Genomic DNA, 25,979 nt, shown 5'->3' with positions numbered 1-25,979 from the left:
TCACTTCTTGGTGAAGAGTGTGGGGGTGTGGGTTAAACCAGGCTCCATCTCTTTCTGTTTCGGTAGTGACATGGAAACATGGGACAGCATTTTTTATATAAAGTTTTTTAATTTAAAATAAATCTACAAAATCAATTTCATTATTTCAACTTCCCTATAAAATAAATCAAATGGGTGTATTAAAAAAGATCTTTTAGGAAAGTGACAAAAATCATTTAAGTACTTTTTTCATGAATTGAAATGTAGGGGTTAGAGGTTGGGACAGCCACCTTCCAATAGGAAGTGACATATAAAGGATGTTTTTTTATACATTTAATTTTATATTATCTCAATGAATGTATTGTGATTAATTAGACCATACTATGACATTACTACAGTGAAAAGTCTGAATACTAAATTGTTTGTTAATGTGTTTTTCATTGTGGGACTGCAATTTGAACCAATTCGGTAGAATGGCCCATATAATGTAAAAGATCAATTATAAGCAAGAGTGTAGAAGTGAGATGTGCTTCAAAAATGTCTACAGAGACTGCCTGTTGAAGGTACAGTGGGTGTTTGTTCCACGCCGTCGGCCCGTAGAAGCAGAAAGCTGCTTCACCGTATTTTTTGTTGCCATTTTTTAGGCAAAGCGAGCAGGCCAGCAGGAGTTCATGTGTTTGGTCCGACGGAGCGTTGGTCCGAACGACAACCTACCTCAAACACTCACCTAAACCTAACCCCAACCCTCTCCCGACCCCCAAAGCACCTCGGACCAATGCTCCTTCGAACCAATGCTCCGTCGGACAATAGTATGCCTCCCGGCCAGCAGTGGAAGACCTTAGGGGCGGTTTGGGACATATTTAGGCAGTCAGTCATGTAGATAGGAAGATGCGAGACCATTGAGAGCTTTATAAACAAGTCAAATAATTTTAAAATCAATCCTAAAAACAACCAATTCCGAAGCCAAAATTCTCTCATCTTAGTTTTAGTTAAAACTCTGGCTGCCGCATTTTGTACAAGTACTTCTCTAATCTACTTTCCCATCTAAACTCCTCCTTGTTGTCGTGTATTTTTCTATACACTAAGTCACTAAACTAGGGAAGAATAATGTTCTCTAAAGCAGACTGTAGAAGAGTAGTGAAAACCAGGCAAACCAGGCATCAAAGCATCAGATGAAGAAACACAGGCAGAGATTACATGACGGTCCCATCAGAGTTGTATTTATTTCAAAAGTACACGTACAGAGCAGAGCTTCCCACGGCCCTGGGTGGCCCGTGGGAGCACACAGACTGCCTGACCGTGATGGCCAGCCAGCCCAAGACTAGTGACTATTTAATTGACAACATGACAAGATATACGTTTTACAAACAGCTAGTTACAGACTTTACATACAAATCAATGGTAGGAGATAGCAGATTGCTGTCTCACTGTGTGTTTTGGTTCACCCCTGAGCGAGCTTCAAAGGACTCAGGACAATGCCTGCCCTACAGGGTACTTGGGCTGAGATCTCTAGTGAAGGAAGATTCTCATACCAGCCCTTCTGACTAGACATGGGCTCCATTTTCGTCACCGCTAAACCCCTTATCCCTAAACTTCTTTGCCTTTTTTTTTTTACTATTTTGAAAAACATTTTTGAATAGTTCAACTAGCCAATCTACATTGACACGTTGTGAGCTTGTAGACTGGCCATTTTAACTATTCAAAAATGTTTTGCAAAATAGTAAAAAAAAAAAAAAGGCAAAGAAGTTTAGGGATAAGGGGTTTAGCTGTGACGAAAATGGAGCCCAATGTGACTCACCCACTAACCCATGATGATCAAATAAGCACAGAAATGTATAGTTGACCATTTGACATAGACATAGCCTAATTATTATTGAATATTATGGAATATGGATTGCAGGAGACCACACTGTCTAGGGGGTACTGTTGCCAGTGGTGCAGCTCCGGTTCGGTCTCTATCCTTGTATTACACTATGGCGTATACCCATAGGCGTACATGGAGATCGGGTTGTCCAGAGTCACAGATCCGACCTCTATGCCCATAATTGGTGATATGCATATTATGTGACCGACCGACTCTAGTAATACAAATATGCTTATTAGGCATTAGGGATAAGGCTCCATGCTTGATAGTGCCCTGAGTCTGCAGTGCGTGCACATGAAATAATCTCTTACAGACCTTACAGATCGTTACAAGCTACAAGTAAGACGCGCAAACACGTGAAGCGAACGCAGCTCGTAAATTGCAATAACAATTAGAATCAATTACGTACTTTGTTAAGGTTTTTTTTGTTTTTTTTAAAGATTTTTTTTAAGGTAAGTTTTGTTTTAAGTTACAGTGGTGTTACAGCATGACACACAGACAGACAGACAGTTTAGGCCAGCTTCTATAGTTAGTGCTCACTGCGTTCGCAGGTGATTCCATACAATAGTCAAAAGTAGCAATTGCGCATGGGAGGCAATCCAACTGAATTGAAAGATTTAATCAAAAGAATCTGTTTGTCTTGTGTAACAATGAATCTGACTCATTTATTCAGTTATGCCAGTCACTTAGAAAAAGAAGAAAAGGTATTTAACTCCAGTAAACACTAAATATGAAGTGGTGAATGACCAACCTAGTAATCGTAAACTCACACACATGCAATCAGGTTAAATGTTAACTTGCACACACATTTTGGTGGCAATCTAAAGCCCCGTGCAGGATATGAGATTCAGAATAAAGAGTTTTTCTAATATACCCTGGGCAAGCGGGCATTTTCTGACCCTGGACTACAACAATGGCATCCTTTGCTATATAAAAATGAATAAATATGAATAAACATAAACAACAAAACAAACAGAACATTGAGGAATGGAGAGGGGGAAAACAAACTGCTGACGGACTCCAAAAGACAAGTCCTGTGTTTTAAGGAGCAGTATGAATCTCCTTAATATTTCTGCTTTTCTATTCACCTCCTAGCAAACAGAAAAGTGAGCTAATTTATAGTACCTTCTTTCCCCTTCTTTTTCCAGTGTGGATATGCTGATGTCTCTTCAGGGAACCTGACTGATGGAAACTCTTGTCACTTCAATGTTTACAGTGGAAAGGTTTTTCTCCAGTGTGGATACGTTGGTGTGCCTTCAGGGCACCCGCCGCTCTGAAACTCTTGTCACAATGTTTACATTGGAAAAGTTTTTCTCCAGTGTGGACAAGCTGATGTCTCTTCAGATGACTTGACTGACTGAAACTCTTGTCACATTGTCTACATTGGAAAAGTTTTTCTCCAGTGTGGACAAGCTGATGTCTCTTCAGATGATTTGACTGACTGAAACTCTTGTCACAATGTTTACAGTGGAAAGGTTTTACTCCAGTGTGGATACGTTGGTGGGCCGTCAGGGAACCTGAGTCACTGAAACTCTTGTCGCAATGTTTACAGTGAAAAGGTTTTTCTCCAGTGTGGATACGTTGGTGTGCCTTCAGGGCACCCGACGTTCTGAAACTCTTGTCACAATGTTTACATTGGAAATGTTTTTCTCCAGTGTGGACAAGCTGATGTGTTTTCAGAGTACTTGACTGACTGAAACTCTTGTCACAATGTTTACAGTGGAAAGGTTTTTCTCCAGTGTGAACACGCTGGTGTTTCTTCATTTCACTTGACACACTGAAACTCTTGTCACAATGTTTACAGTGGAAAGGTTTTTCTCCAGTGTGGACAAGCTGATGTGTTTTCAGATTACTTGACTGAGTGAAACTCTTGTCACAATGTTTACAGTGGAAAGGTTTTTCTCCAGTGTGAACACTCTGATGTCTGATCAGAGAAGTTGACCTAGTGAAACTCTTCTTACAATGTTTACAGTGGAAACCCTTGTGAGGCCGTTCGTCATCGTCTTCACTGGTCTCGTCCCAATCATCACTGTCTTTAGTGACTTCAGTGTCAGATTCAAGTTCAACTTCGACTTCAGAGCAGTGGAAAGAGATGTATTCTTCTTCATCATCATCATCATTTTCTTCTTCACCTTTTACTGCTAGTAATGTCAACATTGACCCATCTGGTCTTTGAAGAAGATCTCCCCGTTCCTCTTTAAGCTCCTCCTGTTCATCTTTAATGTGAGGAGGCTCTGGTTCCTCCTGGAGCAGACTGGGGCTCCTCTCCCGTTTATTAGAATCCTCCTCTTTACACACAACCATGTGCAGGATGTCTAGGAGTAATTAGAATTGCTATGTTTAGTTACTTTACTTCACACGCAGGCTCTGATCTTGTCTGCATGCAGGTAGTCCGCCAGACCGATTCAGCCTCAGTACACTGCCAAGACACAATTTTCCAGCGCCTAGACTACACGTCAGTAAAATATAGGCTACCACAGTGCATAATTTAGCTAGTGATTTCCCATCATGTAGCTATGTATCGGCAACTCATAACACGAGTGCACCCTCACAGGAGAGCGTGCACTGGGGCTTGACAATTATCATTATGAACATGCAAGATATTAATCTCGTCACAAAATAGAACAATACAGCCTGCTATAGGCTGACACTCGCAGTATATTCTTTATATATTTTTAAGTATATATTATATATGTTGTACTTGGTTTTAGACTAGTGCTATTCTATTTAGAAAAGCCTCCTGTATATAGGTAAACAGAATTAAACAGAAGAGTAATTCCTGCACACTTCCAAGTGCTTAATATCTTGTTTCAATTGAAGCTCATTGCAATGTTTTGTGAGCTTGTAGATCGACTATGTATAAGGCATCTGTTCCCGCCACAATATAGGGATGCTAGGGTTCAAATGGTTAAACCTCGAAAAATACAGGCAAATATCTGTGTTCTCACAAAGTTCAGACTCACTTTCTAGTCTAGTCTTTCTAGACACCTCGTCTCCTACAGAGAGACACCATAACATCTGTTTGAGAGCTACATCCATACTGTAAAGGCAATCACAAGGTGAACTTATATGGTCCAGTTTTCTTTCGCATTGCATTTGTGCAAAATGTGCTTTTGGATATGGTAATAAGAATATAAACATTACATTTGAGGGATATTCCAATGATTGATTTACATATCGGGATATTATCAGTGTCATTATTGTATAGTGAAAATAAGTGGCAGCCCTACAGAACAGATTAATTAAAGAGAGGAAAGAGCATGACACTTACTGAGGTGTGGGTGGTCTTCAGGTTTAATATAAATGTCTTCAGGTTCCTGTTTAATAGAAATGTCTTCAGTTTCCTGTTTAATAGAAACGCCCCTGGCTGCAGAGTTCATCTTCACCTGCAGTCTGGACTCCACACACTGGCCTGAAATCAAGTGAATAAGGAAGGACTTTAGTAACTGGAGAGCTAGTGGTGTTAGCATGCTTACATGCTTCTTAAAAGGATCCCTGGCTAATGAGACAAATATGCCTTAAAACATTATACTTGCCCTCTATAACTAAAAAGAGAATCTTTCACTCAATAAGGACTTCTCCTGTCGCAAGTTGATGTCATATGATCCATGTGTGGTCCAGCCCTATGGAATTATGGAATGCACGTGCTAATAACAAATATTCAAAAATATTGATGCTCATATTAACTTTAGGAAGTATTACGTAATGTTTTATTAGCACACATGCATCCCATAATTCCATAGGGCTAGACCACACATGGGCATATGACATCATCAACTTGCGACAGGAGCAGTCCCTATTGAGTGAAAGATTCGCAATTTATGAAAGAAATAAAATATGTATTCATTAGCCAGGGATCCTTTTAAAGCATAATTCAAATGAGATATTTTTTTTGCCTTAAGGGCCTAAAGGTTTTTAATGGTACTCAAACTTTCAACCCCTGAATTTTCCATGATCCACAATTTATATACCGCTTGTTGTTATTCCTAAGGATCATAAAAAAACCTTGCACGATTACTTTTGCAATTTATTTTGGGTCACGCCCCTTTTTTGCTTAGATTGACTGGCCTACACTGAATTCTGTATTTAAGTCCGACGTCATTTTGTAGTCCTACGTTACGTCCAAGTGGCACCAGCTCCCGTCTGCTTCTCATTGTAAATAGAATATCTAAACGCGTGAATCTTTTCACAATGACGTTATTTTTCAGAAAGGACCCCCCCCGCGAACGGCTCAGAAGCCGTTAAGTATTTTTAATGTTTGTACGACCGTTTTGGCAGCTACCTGCGACAGAGGCAGGAACGCGCAGATAGCCAGTTCCGGCGCTCTGTCGCAGGTGATGGAGGCGGTACAATAGGATGTCAATAAGGAAGTCAAGGAAGGAAGGAAGAGAGCTGCCAAAACGGTCGTACAAACATTAAAAATACTTAACGGCTTCTGAGCCGTTCGCGGGGGGGGGGGTCAGATGGTTCGTTGTCTCCTATAGCGTTCATATGCTTCGTTTGGAATATGTCAGCGTGACACCCACAGCGCAGCACAGGGCTAAGTCAGGGTAAATCAGATTGCATCCCATGTCGCTTGAAGCCGGTGATACCGGACCCTACGTGGTAGGGGTCCAAAGGAGCTCAACCCGGGGGGTCCGGAGACGGGCTAGGAGACCAGTAGCTTTGTTGTTGCGAGGAAAACGGTAAAATTAGACTTTCGTGGTTGTTTTCGTCTCAGATTTAGTCCGACGGAGCGTCACAGTATAACTCTATGGGGACACAAAAGCGACACAAAAGTGGGACCCGGAAGTATCTCTGGAGGGGGCGCTCACTTCACGGCTAAAATACTGAATCACATCAGTTTTACAGGTAAAAAAAAGTAGGTGGAGAGAGAGAGAGAGAGAGAGAGAGAGAGAGAGAGAGAGAGAGAGAGAGAGAGAGAGAGAGAGAGAGAGAGAGAGAGAGAGAGAGAGAGAGAGAGGAATCAAAGAACCGCTTACAAAGCGGTTGGTCAGCCAGTATTTTTCGCTAACCAATAACAGTGGTCTCTAAATGTGGTGACGTCAGTGTTCTATTTCTTTGTGTTGGCTATTCAAAAATAGCAGATGTAGAAGCACGCAGTGTGAATTCAGTATGAGAAGCCAGCTTCATTTGATGGTCAGGCTTTTTGTTTGTGCTTAAGAGTCAAAGATTGTAAGTACATGTAGATATATATCAGATGTACAAAGTACATCTGATATATATTTTTTAATTGCTTGAATAATTGAGTACCACAGACGAAAAACAGTCTAAGTCCAAATTTCATTCTGACCCCTCCACGAAAAGGCCTTGTTGTCCTGACCCTTATCTATCATTTATACATTATGGATCAATAGTGTGGACTTAAGACTGTTTTGTCTGTGGCATTAAATTATGAATTTAATAAATGAGCTTTAATTGACGTAGATCTCGGCCAATGGCGGTATAAGTGTTAAAGAATGGGACTCAGGTATTACGACACTTTGACAGAATTCATTAGAGAGAGTTTTACACTAACCTTTGAAAAAAAGTAAAATCATAGAATATTCCACGTCATTCGAGGGGATCTGCGTACGGGTGCCCTGAAATGACGCGCACGGATGTGCTAGAATCTGTAAAATAGTCCTGATCCAGTAAAACAGTTGAGTACGAAACAAACAGTATCAAACATCAAGCATGTACTCAAATGCAGCAAATCAAACATTTAGGTACCAGAAAGGCATGACAAAGTAGCACATGTCCAACAAACAAAAGCACAGAACTCCAAATACACCACTCTTTCAATGAAACATAACATTTACAATGTATTCGGAAAAGTTCTACATGTACTTACAATCTTTGACTCTTAAGCACAAACAAAAAGCCTGACCGTCAAATGAAGCTGGCTTCTCATACTGAATTCACACTGAGTGACTGAGACTAAACTACCTGCACAGCAGCACTGCAGCAGATTATCCCTTGATTGCTAACACTCAATAGGCAGCACCTGGAGTCTAAATGAGCATTAACAGGAAGAAATCTGTGCAGAAAACAAGAAACAAAATACATTGGCCTGCCCCTAGAGGGTGTTAAACACTAACAGCACTGAGGCCAGAACAGTTTTCATTTAGTTTTTAGTCACATGTTAGTCACCTGGAATGTTTTAGTGTTAGTCTAGTTTTAGGGTAGTTGTATTTATACAACGTAGTTTCAGGAGTGGAGACCACCCTCTGCCACCCTCTGCCACTCTGTTCTCAACCACCTCCCGCCTCCAATCAACGGCCACTCCCCATTGACAATCATCCGTATCCACTATACCTGCCTCCTCTCACCACAGCCAATCCCTGGTGCAATCACCACAGTATAAATACACCTGCGATCTCTCAACCAAGTTGTTTGTCCTGCTTCACGACAGACCAAACATGGGTTGTGAGTACTGCACTTGTAGATCGGCTATTTTCGCTATTCTTCAAATTTGCCATCCTCCTCCACCCCAACCTCCTCCTTCCGCCTCGATTCTCTAGGAATCCAGGGGAAGCAATGACGGAGCAGAGACGACCAAACGCTCATCCCGAGTAGAGCAAAGATGGCTGTCAGCTCCAGAGACTACGCCCCCACCCTGAGACTCGCCCTACCTTGGGTTCCTCACTCCATTCCACATTCATCTCATTCTGTTTCAATAAACTGTTAACTTAAGTAGAGGTGTGGTCTCTTACTAGTGAAGTCAACTACATATCACAAGATTTTATTCGACTAAATCTACAGTTGATTAAGTCTACTAAAATGTATTTGGGTGGTGGGCCTTGATGCTGCAGCGCGTCGTGTTGTGAGCTTGTATAGATCTGCTATTCTCAGCATGCAACCAAGTGTAAAATGACTTATACTGGATCTCTTGTCCAGTATATGTCTTGTTTTTTTTAATTTGTTGACGAAATTGTCAATATATTTTAGCCTTAGTTTTAGTCATCATAGCTTGGTTTTTATTTAGTTTCCATTTAGTTTTCGTCAGTGTAAAAAGGTAGTTGACGGACATTTTTCGTCACATTATATGTGACGAAAAATTACAACTATTCCACAATCTCAGAATGCTATATGGACTGTTTCCGTAGTGACAATTTTATCTAGTTTTTAGCTTAACTCTACAATGCTAGGCAAAAAATGGCTTAGAAAAACAGCTTTGAACTGATGTACATAGTAGACAAAATTTATAATTTTTGAGAAATGTGTTTCGGTAGTGACACACTGATTTTCAGACTTTGGAGGACATTCATTTCAGACTGAAGTAAACTAGCTCCTCATGATTTGGCCATGATGAACATGAAGTCTATGTCACTTCTTGGTGAAGAGTGTGGGGGTGTGGGTTAAACCAGGCTCCATCTATGGACTTAAACTCTTTCTGTTTCGGTAGTGACATGGAAACATGGGACAGCATTTTTTATATAAAGTTTTTTAATTTAAAATAAATCTACAAAATCAATTTCATTATTTCAACTTCCCTATAAAATAAATCAAATGGGTGTATTAAAAAAAATCTTTTAGGAAAGTGACAAATCATTTAAGTACTTTTTTCATGAATTGAAATGTAGGGGTTAGAGGTTGGGACAGCCACCTTCCAATAGGAAGTGACATATAAAGGATGTTTTTTTATACATTTAATTGTACATTATCTCAATGAATGTATTGTGATTAATTAGACCATACTATGACATTACTACAGTGAAAAGTCTGAATACTAAATTGTTTGTTAATGTGTTTTTCATTGTGGGACTGCAATTTGAACCAATTCGGTAGAATGGCCCATATAATGTAAAAGATCAATTATAAGCAAGAGTGTAAAAGTGAGATGTGCTTTAAAAATGTCTACAGAGACTGCCTGTTGAAGGTACAGTGGGAGTTTGTTCCACGCCGTCGGCCCGTAGAAGCAGAAAGCTGCTTCACCGTATTTTGTGTTGCCATTTTTTTAGGCAAAGCGAGCAGTCCAGCAGGAGTTCATGTGTTTGGTCCGACGGAGCATTGGTCCGAACGACAACCTACCTCAAACCCTCACCCGTCACCCTAACCTACCCCGGGGAAGCACACCTAAACCTAACCCCAACCATCTCCCGACCCCCAAAGCACCTCGGACCAATGCTCCTTCGAACCAATGCTCCGTCGGACAATAGAGTATGCCTCCCGGCCAGCAGTGGAAGACCTTAGGGGCGGTTTGGGACATATTTAGGCAGTCAGTCATGTAGATAGGAAGATGCGAGACCATTGAGAGCTTTATAAACAAGTCAAATAATTTTAAAATCAATCCTAAAAACAACCAATTCCGAAGCCAAAATTCTCTCATCTTAGTTTTAGTTAAAACTCTGGCTGCCGCATTTTGTACAAGTACTTCTCTAATCTACTTTCCCCATCTAAACTCCTCCTTGTTGTCGTGTATTTTTCTATACACTAACTCACTAAACTAGGGAAGAATAATGTTCTCTAAAGCAGACTGTAGAAGAGTAGTGAAAACCAGGCAAACCAGGCATCAAAGCATCAGATGAAGAAACGCAGGCAGAGATGACATGACGGTCCCATCAGAGTTGTATTTATTTCAAAAGTACACGTACAGAGCAGAGCTTCCCACAGCCCTGGGTGGCCCGCGGGAGCACACAGACTGCCTGACCGTGATGGCCAGCCAGCCCAAGACTAGAGACTATTTAATTGACAACATGACAAGATATACGTTTTACAAACAGCTAGTTACAGACTTTACATACAAGTCAATGGTAGGAGATAGCAGATTGCTGTCTCACTGTGTGTTTTGGTTCACCCCTGAGCGAGCTTCAAAGGACTCAGGACAATGCCTGCCCTACAGGGTACTTGGGCTGAGATCTCTAGTGAAGGAAGATTCTCAGACCAGCCCTTCTGACTAGACATAGGGCTCCATTTTCATCACCGCTAAACCCCTTATCCCTAAACTTCTTTGCCTTTTTTTTTTTTACTATTTTGAAAAACATTTTTGAATAGTTCAACTAGCCAATCTACATTGACACGTGAGCTTGTAGACTGTCCATTTTAACTATTCAAAAATGTTTTGCAAAATAGTAAAACAAAAAAAAGTTTAGGGATAAGGGGTTTAGCTGTGACGAAAATGGAGCCCAATGTGTCTCACCCACTAACCCATGATGATCAAATAAGCACAGAAATGTATAGTTGACCATTTGACATAGCCTAATTATTATTGAATATTATGGAATATGGATTGCAGGAGACCACACTGTCTAGGGGGTACTGTTGCCAGTGGTGCAGCTCCGGTTCGGTCTCTATCCTTGTATTACTCTATGGCGTATACCCATAGGCGTACATGGAGATCGGGTTGTCCAGAGTCACAGATCCGACCTCTATGCCCATTGGTGATATGCATATTATGTGACCGACCGACTCTAGTAATACAAATATGCTTATTAGGCATTAGGGATAAGGCTCCATGCTTGATAGTGCCCTGAGTCTGCAGTGCGTGCACATGAAATAATCTCTTACAGACTTTACAGATCGTTACAAGCTACAAGTAAGACGCGCAAACACGGGAAGCGAACGCAGCTCGTAAATTGCAATAACAATTAGAATAAATTACGTACTTTGTTAAGGTTTTTTTTAAGTTATTTTTGTTTTAAGATTTTTTTTTAGTGTGCGTTTGTTTGTTTTTTAAGTTTCTTTTTTAAGTTAAGTTTTTGTGCGGGCCGGTGGTGTTACAGCATGACACACACAGACAGACAGACAGTTTAGGCCAGCTTCTATAGTTAGTGCTCACTGCGTTCGCAGGTGATTCCACACAATAGAGACAAAAGTAGCAATTGCGCATTGGAGGCAATCCAACTACTCTGTTTGTCTTGTGTGTGACAATGAATCTGACTCATTTATTCAGTTATGCCAGTCACTTAGAAAAAGAAAAGGTATTTAACTCCAGTAAACACTAAATATGAAGTGGTGAATGACCAACCTAGTAATCGTAAACTCACACAAATGCAATCAGGTTAAATGTTAACTTGCACACACATTTTGGTGGCAATCTAAAGCCCTGTGCAGGATATGAGATTCATATACCCCGGACAAGAGGGTATTTTCTGACCCTGGACTACAACAATGGCATCCTTTGCTATATAAAAATGAATAGATATGAATAAACATAAATAACAAAACAAACTGAACATTGAGGAATGGAGAGGGGGGGGGGGGGGGGGGAAACTGCTGGCAGACTCCAAAAGACAAGTCTTAACTGAGGCCTCTGTTTTAAGGAGCAGTATGAATCTCCTTAATATTTCTGCTTTTCTATTCACCTCCCAGCAAACAAAAGTGAGCTAATTTATAGTAGCTTCTTCCTCCTTCTTTTTCCAGTGTGGATATGCTGATGTCTCTTCAGGGAACCTGACTGATGGAAACTCTTGTCAATGTTTACAGTGGAAAGGTTTTTCTCCAGTGTGAACACGCTGGTGTTTCTTCAGGGAACATGACTGACTGAAACTCTTGTCACAATGTTTACAGTGGAAAGGTTTTTCTCCAGTGTGGATACGTTGGTGTGCCTTCAGGGAACCTGAGACACTGAAACTCTTGTCACAATGTTTACAGTGGAAAGGTTTTTCTCCAGTGTGGACAAGCTGATGTGTTTTCAGATGAATTGACTGACTGAAACTCTTGTCACAATGTTTACAGTGAAAAGGTTTTTCTCCAGTGTGGATACGTTGGTGTGCCTTCAGGGCACCAGACACTCTGAAACTCTTGTCACAATGTTTACAGTGGAAAGGTTTTTCTCCAGTGTGAACACTCTGATGTCTGATCAGAGAAGTTGACCTAGTGAAACTCTTCTTACAATGTTTACAGTGGAAACTCTTGTGAGGCCGTTCGTCATCGTCTTCACTGGTCTCGTCCCAATCATCACTGTCTTTAGTGACTTCAGTGTCAGATTCAAGTTCAACTTCGACTTCAGAGCAGTGGGAAGAGATGTATTCTTCTTCATCATCATTTTCTTCTTCACCTTTCACTGCTAGTAATGTCAACATTGACCCATCTGGTCTTTGAAGATCTCCCTGTTCCTCTTTAAGCTCCTCCTGTTCATATTTAATGAGGAAGCTCTGGTTCCTCCTGGAGCAGACTGGGGATCCTCTCCCGTTTAATAGAATCCTCCTCTTTACACACAACCATGTGCAGGATGTCTAGGAGCAGAGAAATTACATAATAGTTAATACTAGATTCCTAAAATGTAAAACTATTCTTCCAGTCCTTGTTCCATGTAGAAAATGAGCTACCTTCAAAGTTTTAACAACAGATCAGCACCTTAAATATTTTGAGTAGTAATTAGAATTGCTATGTTTAGTTACTCTGATCTTGTCTGCATGCAGGTAGTCCGCCAGACCGATTCAGCCTCAGTACACCGCCAAGACACAATTTGCCAGCGCCTAGACTACACGTCAGTAAAATATATGCTACCACAGTGCATAATTTAGCTAGCGATTTCCCATCATGTAGCTATGTATCGGCAACTCATAACACGAGTGCACCCTCACAGGAGAGCGTGCACTGGGGCTTGACAATTATCATTATGAACATGCAAGATATTAATCTTGTCACAAAATGGAACATTACAGCCTGCTATAGGCTGACACTCGCAGTATATTCTTTATATATTTTTAAGTATATATTATATATTTTGTACTTGATTGGGTTTTAGACTAGTGCTATTCTATTTAGAAAAGCCTCCTGTGAATACGTTTTGAAAAGTAGCACTATACACTAAGCAAATTAATGTCAAATGAATAAACAGAATTAAACAGAAGAGTAATTCCTTCACACTTCCAAGTGCTTAAGATCTTGTTTCAATTGCAGCTCATTGCAATGTTTTGTGAGCTTGTAGATCGACTTTGTATAAGGCATCTGTTCCCCCCAAATATAGGGATGCTAGGGTTCAAATGGTTAAACCTCGAAACCTCGAAAAATACAGGCAAATATCTGTGTTCTCACACAGTTCAGACCCACTTTCTAGTCAAGTCTTTCTAGACACCTCGTCTCCTACAGAGAGACACCATAAATACTGTAAAGGCAATCACAAGGTGAACTTATATGGTCCAGTTTTCTTTCGCATTTGTGCAAAATGCGATGTGCTTTTGGATATGGTAATAAGAATATAAACATTAAATAGAATATATTTCAAATTTAAATTTGAGGGATATTCCAATGATTGATTTACATATCGGGATATCATCAGTGTCATTATTGTATAGTGAAAATAAGTGGCAGCCCTACAGAACAGATTAATTAAAGAGAGGAAAGAGCATGAAACTTACTGAGGTTTGGGTGGTCTTCAGGTTTAATATAAATGTCGTCAGGTTCCTGTTTAATATAAATGTCTTCAGTTTCCTGTTTAATAGAAACGCCCCTGGCTGCAGAGTTCATCTTCACCTGCAGTCTGGACTCCACACACTGGCCTGAAATCAAGTGAATAAGGAAGGACTTTAGTAACTGGAGAGCTAGTGGTGTTAGCATGCTTACATGCTTCTTAAAAGGATCCCTGGCTAATGAGACAAATATGCCTTAAAACATTACACTTGACCTCTATAACTAAAAAAATAAAATAAAAACACCTTCAATATTTTATTTCTTTCATAAATAGAGAATCATTCACTCAATAAGGACTTCTCCTGTCGCAAGTTGATGATGTCATATGATCCATGTGTGGTCCAGCCTTATGGAATGCACGTGCTAATAACAAATATTAGAAATATTGCTTTGATGCTCATTAACTTTAGGAAGTATTACGTCATTTTTTATTAGCACACATGCATCCCATAATTCCATAGGGCTAGACCACACATGGGCATATGACATCATCAACTTGCGACAGGAGCAGTCCCTATTGAGTGAAAGATTCGCAATTTATGAAAGAAATAAAATATTTATTCATTAGCCAGGGATCCTTTTAAAGCATAATTCAAATTAGATTTGTTTAAGCGTAGCTTTTTCAGAAAACTGTCAGGATATAGAAGACATTTTTTGAATGGGTTAAGGGCTTAATTTAAAGGTTTTTAATGGTACTCAAACTTTCAACCCCTGAATTGACCATGATCCATAATTTATATACCGGTTATTGTTATTGGATGAACCTAAGGATCATAAAAAACCTTCAACGATTACTTTTGCAATTTATTTTGGGTCACGTCCCTGTTTTGCTTAGATTGACTGGCCTACACTGAATCACATCAGTTTTACAGGTAAAAAAGTAGGTGAAGCGAGAGAGAGAGAGAGAGAGAGAGAGAGAGAGAGAGAGAGAGAGAGAGAGAGAGAGAGAGAGATTAACATAGGCATCAAACAACCGGCCAGTACGATTTTTTTCCCAATGCATTCTTACGGAAGCAGTACTGCACGTGTGAACGGGGGTTGACTGGACGACATGTTTATTTAAGCCTGATTTTAAGTGGTTGTTTGATGCCCATGTTAAAATGTTAGGTGCCTATGTTAAGTTAATCAACTGTATGTTGGTTCTGATACCTATACTCTTTTAAATAAATACTGTGCACAAATTATAGAATATTCCACATCATTCGAGAACATCTGCATATGGGTGCCCTCAAGTGACGCGCACGGATGTGCTATAATCTGTAAAATAGTCCTGATCCATACACAACTAGAAGTGGCATTTCTTCCTGATGATTTGCAGCATTTTGTTTGAAACCGAGCACTCCTGCGAACTTTGGAAGCTAATCTTAGCCAATCAGGATGGAGTCTGAGAAATCTGAAAGACCAGTTTCATTGAATGGCTCTAGAGAGACTGTGTACCAATTTGCGTGATGTTTGGACAAAATCTGTAGGTGTACTGTCCAAAAACTTGTTTTGCACAAAGCGGCCTCCTGGTGGCGCTATAACAGGCCGTTCTGGAAATGGGGCAGAGGTTCATCGTTGGCATCCAGGGAGTGTGTGTGCAAAATTTGGCATCGACCGGGTTAACGGTGCCGGAGATTAGCTGTTCACAGACGGACGGACACACGGACGGAGTGCAAAACATACTCTCTCCCCATGTTTACAACAATCGGTTTGAAGGCTACAGGCTCTGGTGTAGAGCTCTGGTGTACAGATGTCCCATACACCGACGGCGTAATCAGCGCCTCAAACGGTGACTCCGCCCACCCCCGGGGGAAGTTGTGATTTGCGCTCGTTCACTGCAATGCAATTTGCGGCATTTTCAAAACAATATTGAGCAGAGTAGCGATTATCAAACGTATTTGCAATGCCATACGTTGAAAGATCTGTTGCCCGTGGACAAGGCACGCTACCTCCGCAAGTTAGATAGCATCGGCATAGATGTTTGTCCGTATGTGATTAAGGATTGGACCAAGTTGCATTGGCAGCCATAGAAAATTCTTACCCCAGGCTAAAACCGGATGTGACGTTTTTGGGCGTTCCTGTCTAGCGTGGTGTCAGTGTATAGGAATGCATTATGTGGTGGTTTTATACCGACTCCTACTACAGTGTTGATTTTGACAGCACATTTAGATTTTAGTTTTAGTCATAGTCTCTTGAATAGTTTTTCTTCTGCCCTCACCACGTCCACGTATGCGTGATTGCGTGTGCGGCTATGCAGCGAGCTAAACATCCTTCCATAAAAAGCAGTCAGAGGAGTGGATCTTGACAAATCTTTTATATAGAAGTTAAACTGTAAAACTTTGACAAGACAGAAAAAAGGGCATGTGTAAATATCCCATAATACTACACAATTCACATAAACATCACAGAAATTAAGGTACATCAATGAAATTATATTTGTTATCATTGTATCACTGCTGCTGTAATATCCTTTACAGTAAACATAATGTAACAACAATACACTGGAATGGATAAACAGGTAAGTAAAACAGTCGAGTACGAAACAAACAGTATCAAACATCAAGCATGTACTCAAATGCAGCAAATCAAACATTTAGGTACCAGAAAGGCATGACAAAGTAGCACATGTCCAACAAACAAAAGCACAGAACTCCAAATACACCACTCTTTCAATGAAACATAACATTCACAATGTATTCGGAAAAGTACATACATGTAATGTACTTACAATCTTTGACTCTTAAGCACAAACAAAAAGCCTGACCGTCAGATGAAGCTGGCTTCTACTGAATTCACACTGAGTGACTGAGACTAAACTACCAGCACTGCAGCAGATTATCCCTTGATTGCTAACACTCAATAGGCAGCACCTGGAGTCTAAATGAGCATTAACAGGAAGAACTCTGTGCAGGAAACAAGAAACAAAATACATTGGCCTGACCCTAGAGGGTGTTAAACACTAACAGCACTGAGGCCAGAACAGTTTTCATTTAGTTTTTAGTCACATGTTAGTCACCTGGAATGTTTTAGTGTTAGTCTAGTTTTAGGATAGTTGTATTTATACAACATAGTTTCAGGAGTGGAGACCACCCTCTGCTTATCACTGCAACTCTGTTCTCAACCACCTCCCGCCTCCACTCAACGGCCACTCCCCATTGACAATCACCCGTATCCACTACACCTGCCTCCTCTCACCACAGCCAATCCCTGGTGCAATCACCACAGTATAAATACACCTGCGATCTCTCAACCAAGTTGTTTGTCCTGAATCACGACAGACCAAACATAGGTTGTGAGTACTGCACTTGTAGATCGGCTATTTTCGCTATTCTTCAAATTTGCCATCATCCTCCACCCCAACCTCCTCCTTCCGCCTCGATTCTCTAGGAATCCAGGGGAAGCAGTGACGGAGCAGAGACAACCAAACGCTCATCCCGAGTAGAGCAAAGATGGCCGTCAGCTCCAGAGACTACGCCCCCACCCTGAGACTCGCCCTACCTTGGGTTCCTCACTCCATTCCACATTCATCTCATTCTGTTTCAATAAACTGTTAACTTAAGTAGAGGTGTGGTCTCTTACTAGTGAAGTCAACTACATATCATAAGATTTTAGTCGACTAAATCTACAGTTGATTAAGTCTACTAAAATGTATTTGGGTGGTGGGCCTTGATGCTGCAGCGTGACGCGTTGTGAGCTTGTATAGATCTGCTATTTTCAGCATGCAACCAAGTGTAAAATGACTTATACTGGATCTCGTGTCCAGTATAAGTCTCTTGTTTTTTTGTTGACGAAATTGTCAATATATTTTAGCCTTAGTTTTAGTCATCATAGCTTGGTTTTTATTTAGTTTCTTTAGTTTGTCAGTGAAAAAAGGTAGTTGACGGACATTTTTCGTCACATTATTATATGGGACGAAAAATTACAACTATTCCACAATCTCAGAATGCTATATGGGCCATTCTACCGAATTGGTTCAAATTCAGAGTTGGAAATTGTGTGAAATTTGTACGCTATTTTGGAAAAAACATATTGTATGTTGTACCAGATCTAAGGGCACATATTTAGTAAAGGCACACTCAATTATCATATTGTATTTTAATAATTGTATTTGTCACATGTGATACTTATTTTAATCTGAAAAAAAAAAACATACAAAAACATACAGAAAAAATGTTGAATTATTGAGAGTAATCAAAATCTAAACGCTTTGTAAAATGTATAAAGTTGATTATATTGATTTCAGCATTATTTGTAGTTGACATTACACATACACCTAACCAATCATGATCTGAAAATATTGGTTGATAACTCACTGTCTTTGATTTTAGACAAAACAACCAGTGTTTCGTAGGCATGTCCCGATACCGATACTTGTATCGGAATGCCCTCCGATATGCTCTTATTTGGTCATATCGGAATCGGCAAGTACGCCCCGCACCAATCCGATACCACATTGTATTTAATCACGTGATGCACGCAGCACGGTGAGACGGGGCTGCCGGTATTGAAAACGCGCATCTCCAGCCGTAGGTGTGAACGGCTTTGCCGACGTGCGAATGGGGGACAATTTAAAACAAAGGCGCCTTGCTGTAGTTTGCGACTAACAGAAATGTGCATGCACAAGGGCTGCCAAGTAGGCTATATTTTGTTATTTTTCTTTCTCCCCCTCTCTTCGAAGTTAGACTGGACAAATAAGCTCTAAACTGACTGACTGGGACACGGTGGACTGACGCGCATAGTAACTTGCTCCGTGGGTGGAACGGGTGGAAAAAGTTTGGTTTATTTTAAAAGACAAGAGGGGAGCTAAATGCAATAATGTAGCACATAGGCGGCGGGTGGCTTTTACCTTTGGGTAGGCTAGAATTGCGTTGGGAGGGGGGGGGTGGGTTGGACTCTCGAAAGCAACACCCTTGACCCAATTATAGACACTGCATCTAGCTTTTAATTAAAGTTCCCCGGGCATTGTTTTGGGATATTTTGGCCGATATGGGACTTTTTCTCAAGTCTGGAGTCAGTGTGGAGATTACCCGGCGGTGTTGCTGCCCCTCCCGGCTCATGGCTCTTCACAGACGGCACACAGACAGCAGCCACTCCGCTGAACGTGTCAGTGTTGCTGCAGTGGTGTGAACTGTGAACCGTGCGGTCACTGGTGGTGCTGCTGACTGCTGACAGCCGAGCCGACTCACAGCTTCTTCTTAGTTCTGAATTACTTTATCTTTGCCTTGAAAAAGACCGTAGGGCGTAAGCTATATCCATTTTGCGTTTTGCTGCTGGTTTGTTTTGGACAAAGCGACTGGAAGGAAGAGTTTTACAGAAAGGCTACCAAGTAGCCAATCATATGACCCGATCAGCGATCACCAGGGGGCAGCTATCGTCAGGGACAACAGGGGGCTGTAATATAATATTGCGCGCTGATTGCGCACATAATTATATAGATTTTGAAAAATACCCAGCATAATTTTCACACCCGCCGCCTATGATGTAGCACAGTTGTTAACTTAATTAGCCTAGCATGTAATAATAACCTAGCTCCTTCTAAAGCTATATGGACCAGATCAATAATCATAACCATTATAAAGACCAAAGGAACTGTGGTTGTAACTTGTTGTGAACATTTAGGCTTGTATGAATTGAATGAATAACATCCCATCGTTTTTCAACCAGCTGTCCTCTCCTCCGTGCCTGTATAACTCCATTCCAAAGTAATGTAACATGCTAATGCTATGCTGCTCCGTAGAAAGGTCTTGCACAACGAAAATAGCAGATCTACAAGCTCACAAGGCGTCCATCAGTGAGGCAGTGTAGACTTGTAACTTTGACAACAGCTGTTGTGAATTTTGGCCAATCAGAACGGCAACAAAATAAATCACACCTGTGTGAAGTGAGGGGCGCTAATATATTAAAGTCTAACTCATGTTGATTAGGTGATGTAATGGTGATTATGATGTAACATGTCTATTTGCTCAGACACTATGACAAAATTATCAATGAGAATTAAATATTTTTGTAGGACGGAAATCTACACTAATAGCTGAATATAGGAGGGCATATATAGGGGTGCATTTCATTTTGAAAAAAATGCCTTATGTGCCAAAACATTTTATTTAAATGTATTCAATGTATTATATTGTTAACTTGAATTAAAAAAAACTTATTTTGAAGTTTAGAAGTTTTTAAAATGTATTTTTTATTATTTGAATTGATTACTAAACATCGGTCCAAAACATCAGCATCGTATCGGCATCGGTGGTGTAGGTCTCCATTGTCTGGAATGTATGCAATGAATTAATTCAAAAGTGCTGAATAAATGTTTTATGGACCCATAAGTGTTTATTATTTAAGTTAGGTTTTGCCATAAACATATCTTTTGCCATAATCAGGTAGCTTTACAACAAAGATGTAAAATGTAGTGCAATGGATGTTTTGGTTGGTTAAAAAGAATAATATGCATATTGAGTGTGTGTGTGTGTGTGTGTGTGTGTGTGTGCTTGCAAAGTGGAACATCACCAGGGCTAAACTTCACGTTATTCTACGTGATAACGCAACCAACATGAGTACATGTACTTTACACTTTTTTTAAAAAAAAAGCACTGGTATCGGTATTCGGTATCGGTATCGGCTAACACATAAATTGTTGGATCGGAATCGGATCGGAAATGAAAAAAGTGTATCGGGACATCCCTAGTGTTTCGGTAGTGACTGCACTGTTTCGGTAGTGACTGCACTGTTTCGGTAGTGACTGCACTGTTTCGGTAGTAACTGCACTGTTTCGGTAGTGACCACAGCATTGTCTTTACAATGTGGTGCCATAGTCACTTAACTATTTTGCTAAATATTAACTCATAAGATGCTTTACATTTGCTCAAGCTACTACTATAAACTACTAGAATTACTAGAATTAAGTACAATAAAAAGCATAAACATCCAATTTTGTGACTGTTTCGGTAGTGACAATTTTATCTAGTTTTTAGCTTAACTCTACAATGCTAGGCAAAAAATGGCTTAGAAAAACAGCTTTGAACTGATGTACATGGATAGACAAAATTGTTTATAATTCTTTAGAAAGCATGTGTTTCGGTAGTGACACTCCTTAAAACCACACACTGATTTTCAGACTTTGGAAGACATTAATTAACTAATGTAAAAATATATATAAATAGAAAAAAGTTATAGGCTACTACTCTTTTACCCAGCCTTTGACTAAAGGCCCATTTTCATAGTTTATCAAGAGGCAGGCTACTGTGTACAGTTGATTGATGCTATCTGTGAGTGAAAGAGGGATTACTGTATTCAATAATTTGTGCTCCTTAACCCTTCGAATGAGGCGCTCTACATGGATTCTCAGTCTTGCAATAAACTGTGTGTGCTTAACCTCTTTTGCAGACAGTTGTGCTCTCTTGGCCAGGAAGGCAGGTATGTACACCTTACAGGGCACACAGTCCTCCACAGGGAAACCCTTGTCTACCATGATGGCCATTGTTGGTTTGAGGAGAGGCACGATTCCACTCTGCTTCAGGAGCTCTTTATCACTGATGGAGCCTGCATGAAGAGCTGACACAAAGGTCACTGCACCATGAGGGGCCACGCCAATCAACCCTTTAAGGGTGCAATGGTATTTGTAGCTAGAGAATACCTCACTCTGAAGGAGAAGAGAGTTTGGTGTTTGTAAACGCAGTTCAGTGCAATCCAACACCACCTGTGTATCAGAGTAGTTGTGAAACACATCTGGCAGGTGAGCCTTTATTTCTTCCTCAGACATCCAAATGCCTATAGCTCCAAGTACAGTGTAAAGAAAATATACCAGGCCTGTCGAACTCAACTTGGGGTGTGGGCCACATTGGTCAAAAGGTCACTTGATGTGGGCATACATGAATGCAAATAGCCCCGTTTGGAACCTCACTACTACGCTCAGCTCAGAGCGGTTCTAAACGGGGATAGAATGCAAGAGGGTAGGCCTACATAAAATGCCCAAATAATACAGGCCAATGTTAACAATAAACAATTTTACTTAATCCAACACTGTTGTCATTTTAGCTTACCTTGTGAAGAACCTAATGTCCTTGTCGGAAGCAGCAAAGCGTTCCAAGCCAAACGTGTTGCTGATGGACATGTCCAACATCTGTTTCTCTAAAGCCGCTATGCGCTCCAGGGCAAGATCAAGTGCTGAAGGCTCAGGTCTGACACAGTAATCATGATCTTGATGAAACATTTCCATAGGGGGATTGTTTTGGCTTATCTCTGGATTCGGCCGCTCTATCCTTTGCCAAACCCCGAGCCGAGAGGTAGGCAAAGTAAAGTTGTTCCATTTAAAAAGCACAGGAACAGACCCCCTTTTAAGACGCCTACTTATGGATGCATTTAGGGGTTCGATCAGGTCTGTGGTCTGAAAGTGTCTGCTGCAGACTCTTGTTTTTTCTGTGACTTTCATCTTCTTTCTTCTGATATTAGCTAACCACCTCTCCTGCAGTTGTTTGTCTTTTGGAAGTCGGTGGAAACTGAGAAAGGAGTTAAACTTAGCCGAGGCTGTACACTGTGCGGCACTGCAGTGGTATGCTGATGAACTGTCCTGCCGGAACTGTCCTGCTGGTTTTACTGCGTTTGGAAGCCATGTGAAATAATAAAGCACCTACTTATTCTCCAGCTGTGGAAGGATGCTATATGCATCTCAACATCTCAAGTCACAATGTCACATATATAGGGCATAGGGTTGGGCTAGTCATACAATCAAACCAATCACATTCTGATGAGTGTTAAGAGCAATCGGGATCAGCTGTCTGAAATTAAATGAAATTAAATTAAATGAAATGATTACTATATTTACCCAGGGTATCTGGGCTAAGCTCAATAACTTGTTTCCAGCCAGTCTCACATTCCTGGATCAAACATATTTGTGATTGTATTGAAACACTGAATGCAATCATATTTGTATAGAGTTGGGATAATAATATGGTCACTGACCATAACTGGTGGGATCTATATGAAGAACATTAACTGCACATGACAAAGAATATCACCAATTTTAAGCAGCTTTAATGTAACAGTAATGAAAGTTTCATTGCTTTTCATTGTTACAAAAAAAAATAGTGTTGACAGTAAGGGTTGCTTTCAGGTGCTCATTTTGAGAAGGGACACAACTGTCTATAAAGTATAAACACAACAAAAGATATGTCTAAACACCTGAATGTGGCCAGAGCACTTTGTCTTCTGGTCTGTGGAATAATGAAATAATATAAATACATATAATCTCGCTCCCTCAGGTCAAGCACTGCCAACCAACTGGAACCGCACAAGTCCAACAAACGCACTTGGGGAGACAGGGCCTTTGCAGTGGCCGCCCCTTCTCTTTGGAACTCACTCCCAACTCACATCAGATCTGCCCCCACCTTTGAAATGTTCAAAAGCACACTCAAAACCCACCTTTTCAAACTGGCTTTCCCTACATAACCCCCCCCCCCCCCCCCCCCCCACACACACACACACACACACACACACACACACACACACACACACACACACACACACACACACACACACACACACACACACACACACACACACACACACACACACACACACACACACACACACACACCCTTCTTGTTTGTCCTTTTTTGATTTTGATTTCTAACCTTTTAAACCTTTTTTAACTAGTTTGACACAATTCTTCTAATAAAAATGTCTGTATTAAAATGTCTGTAAAGCGACTTTGGGTACCCAGAAAAGCGCTATATAAATCGTATGTATTATTATTATTATTATTATTATTATTATAATAGAATAAACAAATGACAGCACTGTTCACATAAAATAGTGTGAACCCATAGTCATATATAGCTATGTAGGTGGTTTGCATAAAAGAAAATACAAAATATAATGGCACAAAATATAATAGCATAAATGCAAAAAAATTAAAAAAATTAAAATAAAATGGCAAAAAATATAAAATAATTAAAATAAAGGGCAAAAAATATAAAATAATTAAAATAAAGGGCAAAGAATATAAAATAATTAAAATAAAGGGCAACAAATATAAAATAATTAAAATAAAGGGCAAAAAATATAAAATTAAAATAAAGGGCAAAAAATATAAAATAAATGGCATCAAATAGAAAATAAAAAATATAAATAAATATAATATAAATTTAAATAAATAATGACAAAATATTAAAAGAAATGTAAAAAAAAGTCATTTTCTGCTGCATTGTGGCTCTTCAGTTACTAGAGAGGTATTTTGCCAGATACGTATAAAAGAAAAACAAGTCACATCTCTGTTTTAGGCTGTCTAACACAGTAGTGTCTCTGTAAATACGTTGGAAAAACATGTCATCAAGTGCACAAACAACAAAATCACACCAGTCCAACTGCCCCTGAACTTGCCAATAATATGCATGGCTCTCTTTCAACTTGTGGGTGCCATGGTCAGGTACAAGGTACTTGCAATCAATATCAATTTCACTTCAACTAACCCAAATAAAGGTCTTTCAAGTGGGTCATAGACCAGCCCATCAGGTGAAGCCCCAAGCCACGGTGCATCAGGATGAACCACCAGTCCACATCTCCTATAGTTGATGTTTTTCTGGGTTGCATAGTCCCTTAATGCACCAGTCTCCAAATCCAAGCCTCTCTTCATGAGTGTGGTTTGACGTGTTCCACGGATGATCCTCTCAGCCAGTTTTTCTGCTGAACTCGGCCCCCTAACATGGCTTACCTCTCTAAATGTTGACGCTGTCACCCTCTCTTTCCTCAGAGAATGCCACTCAGACACTGTACTTTGGCATCTTGTTGCCTCTTCTATCTCGTGCGACTGTGACGAGGTGACAGACAGAGATATCAGGTGCAACTGCTCGTGTTTAGTTGGCACAAATGTACAGTCAGTTGGATCTAGCTGGTATCCCTCTAATGGTATTTTGGGGAATGGGGGGGCATCCTCATGTATGATGAGACAATCCTCTGATGTGGGAGGTGGCTGCTGATATGAGAGGATGCTACCAGCCTGTACTTTACCGAACATGGAGTCTACAAGTGGTTTGTCTGGTGATATGTTCATAGTGCAGACTAGTGGAGTGGAGTCTGGTTTGAAGCCTGCATAGGCAGTAGTAGGGTCAAGGGTTGATGGGTCTGGAAGATCACCACTGTAGGCTCTGTAGGCCCTGGAATAACAAATAAGTGATCAATAGTCATTTTTGTAACACCGTGCAGTGTGTTTGTTTACATCAATCCAATCCACATTATTTATAAAGTACATTTAAAACAAAGGCATTGAACTAAAGTGCTGTAAACTCAATAAGAAAAAATATACTAAAATACAAAGTGCACATCATATACTTCAGACTATAAGATCTCTTCTCATGGAAGAAATCCAAAGATTATTGTAACAAGAAGTTTCCTTCGTTTATTGGTGTAAACAACTCATATACTGTCAGATAGATATGGACTGGTATTTACAAGGGAAAATATAGCTATCGGCAATCCTGTTGCAACGCATACCTGATTCCAGTTGTTGAAGTAGCACCTGGTTTGGGCTTCACGACCACCATGGCATCAACCGGTCCTGGCTTTACTCCCTATTTATCAAGAGGCTATTAATAAACAGCTTATAGCAATCAAACATTATGACAGATCTTTAAATAATTTAAACAAACCATTGTTCGAGGCTTATGCCATTTTTGTTCAGTCTCGGTGCATGAAAGGACAGGAGGGACGACGGACATGCCACACTCTGAATAATGAGCTGTCTGGTAAAGCAAGGCTACCAAGTGGTTGCACAACCCAGTGCCAGCCACACATGAACAGAAGCTGTTGACCAGCACCACTG

At 40.3% G+C, this 25,979-nt stretch overlaps 2 protein-coding genes and 1 long non-coding RNA gene across 4 annotated transcripts in view; 1 reads left to right on the top strand and 2 right to left on the bottom strand.

Moving 5' to 3' along the window:
- The window catches only part of LOC306913339 (contactin-associated protein-like 2), a gene marked incomplete at its 5' end in the record, with an annotated part of 202,217 nt that overhangs the window by 82,994 nt on the left and 93,244 nt on the right, over positions 1 to 25,979 (top strand). The window lies entirely within an intron of this gene.
- LOC306913131 (uncharacterized protein) lies at positions 1,230 to 7,801 on the bottom strand. Of its 2 annotated transcripts, XM_079489684.1 has the most exons (4): positions 7,677 to 7,801; positions 7,362 to 7,468; positions 5,115 to 5,255; positions 1,230 to 4,158 (listed from the first exon to the last, which is right to left on the bottom strand). In XM_079489684.1, exons 2-4 carry the CDS (start codon positions 7,381 to 7,383, stop codon positions 3,047 to 3,049), a joined length of 1,275 nt encoding a protein of 424 aa, XP_079345810.1. In that variant the 5' UTR covers positions 7,384 to 7,468; positions 7,677 to 7,801; the 3' UTR covers positions 1,230 to 3,046. The 2 variants fall into 2 exon arrangements, with proteins under 2 accessions (XP_079345810.1, XP_079345811.1); XM_079489685.1 differs by lacking the exon at positions 7,362 to 7,468 and having other exon boundaries at positions 7,677 to 7,759.
- LOC306913137 lies at positions 11,431 to 16,952 on the bottom strand. The gene is made up of 3 exons (XR_013788491.1): positions 16,893 to 16,952; positions 14,131 to 14,271; positions 11,431 to 13,002 (listed from the first exon to the last, which is right to left on the bottom strand). It is a non-coding gene; the product is annotated as an uncharacterized lncRNA (long non-coding RNA).

This window comes from Electrona antarctica (assembly GCF_951216825.1).
Source record: "Electrona antarctica genome assembly, chromosome: 20".
NCBI classification, from domain to species: Eukaryota; Metazoa; Chordata; class Actinopteri; order Myctophiformes; family Myctophidae; genus Electrona; species Electrona antarctica.
Note: the sequence above shows the minus strand (reverse complement) of the source record. Positions and strands in the feature narration are given on the sequence as shown.

Coding starts and splice junctions, on each gene's coding strand:
- LOC306913131 (XM_079489684.1), bottom strand. CDS start 7,383: ATGATTTTACTTTTTTTCAAAG. Junction 5,256..7,361: donor GATTTTACTTTTTTTCAAAG/GTTAGTGTAAAA, acceptor ACTTGATTTCAG/GCCAGTGTGTGGAGTCCAGA. Junction 4,159..5,114: donor TGAAGACCACCCACACCTCA/GTAAGTGTCATG, acceptor AATTACTCCTAG/ACATCCTGCACATGGTTGTG.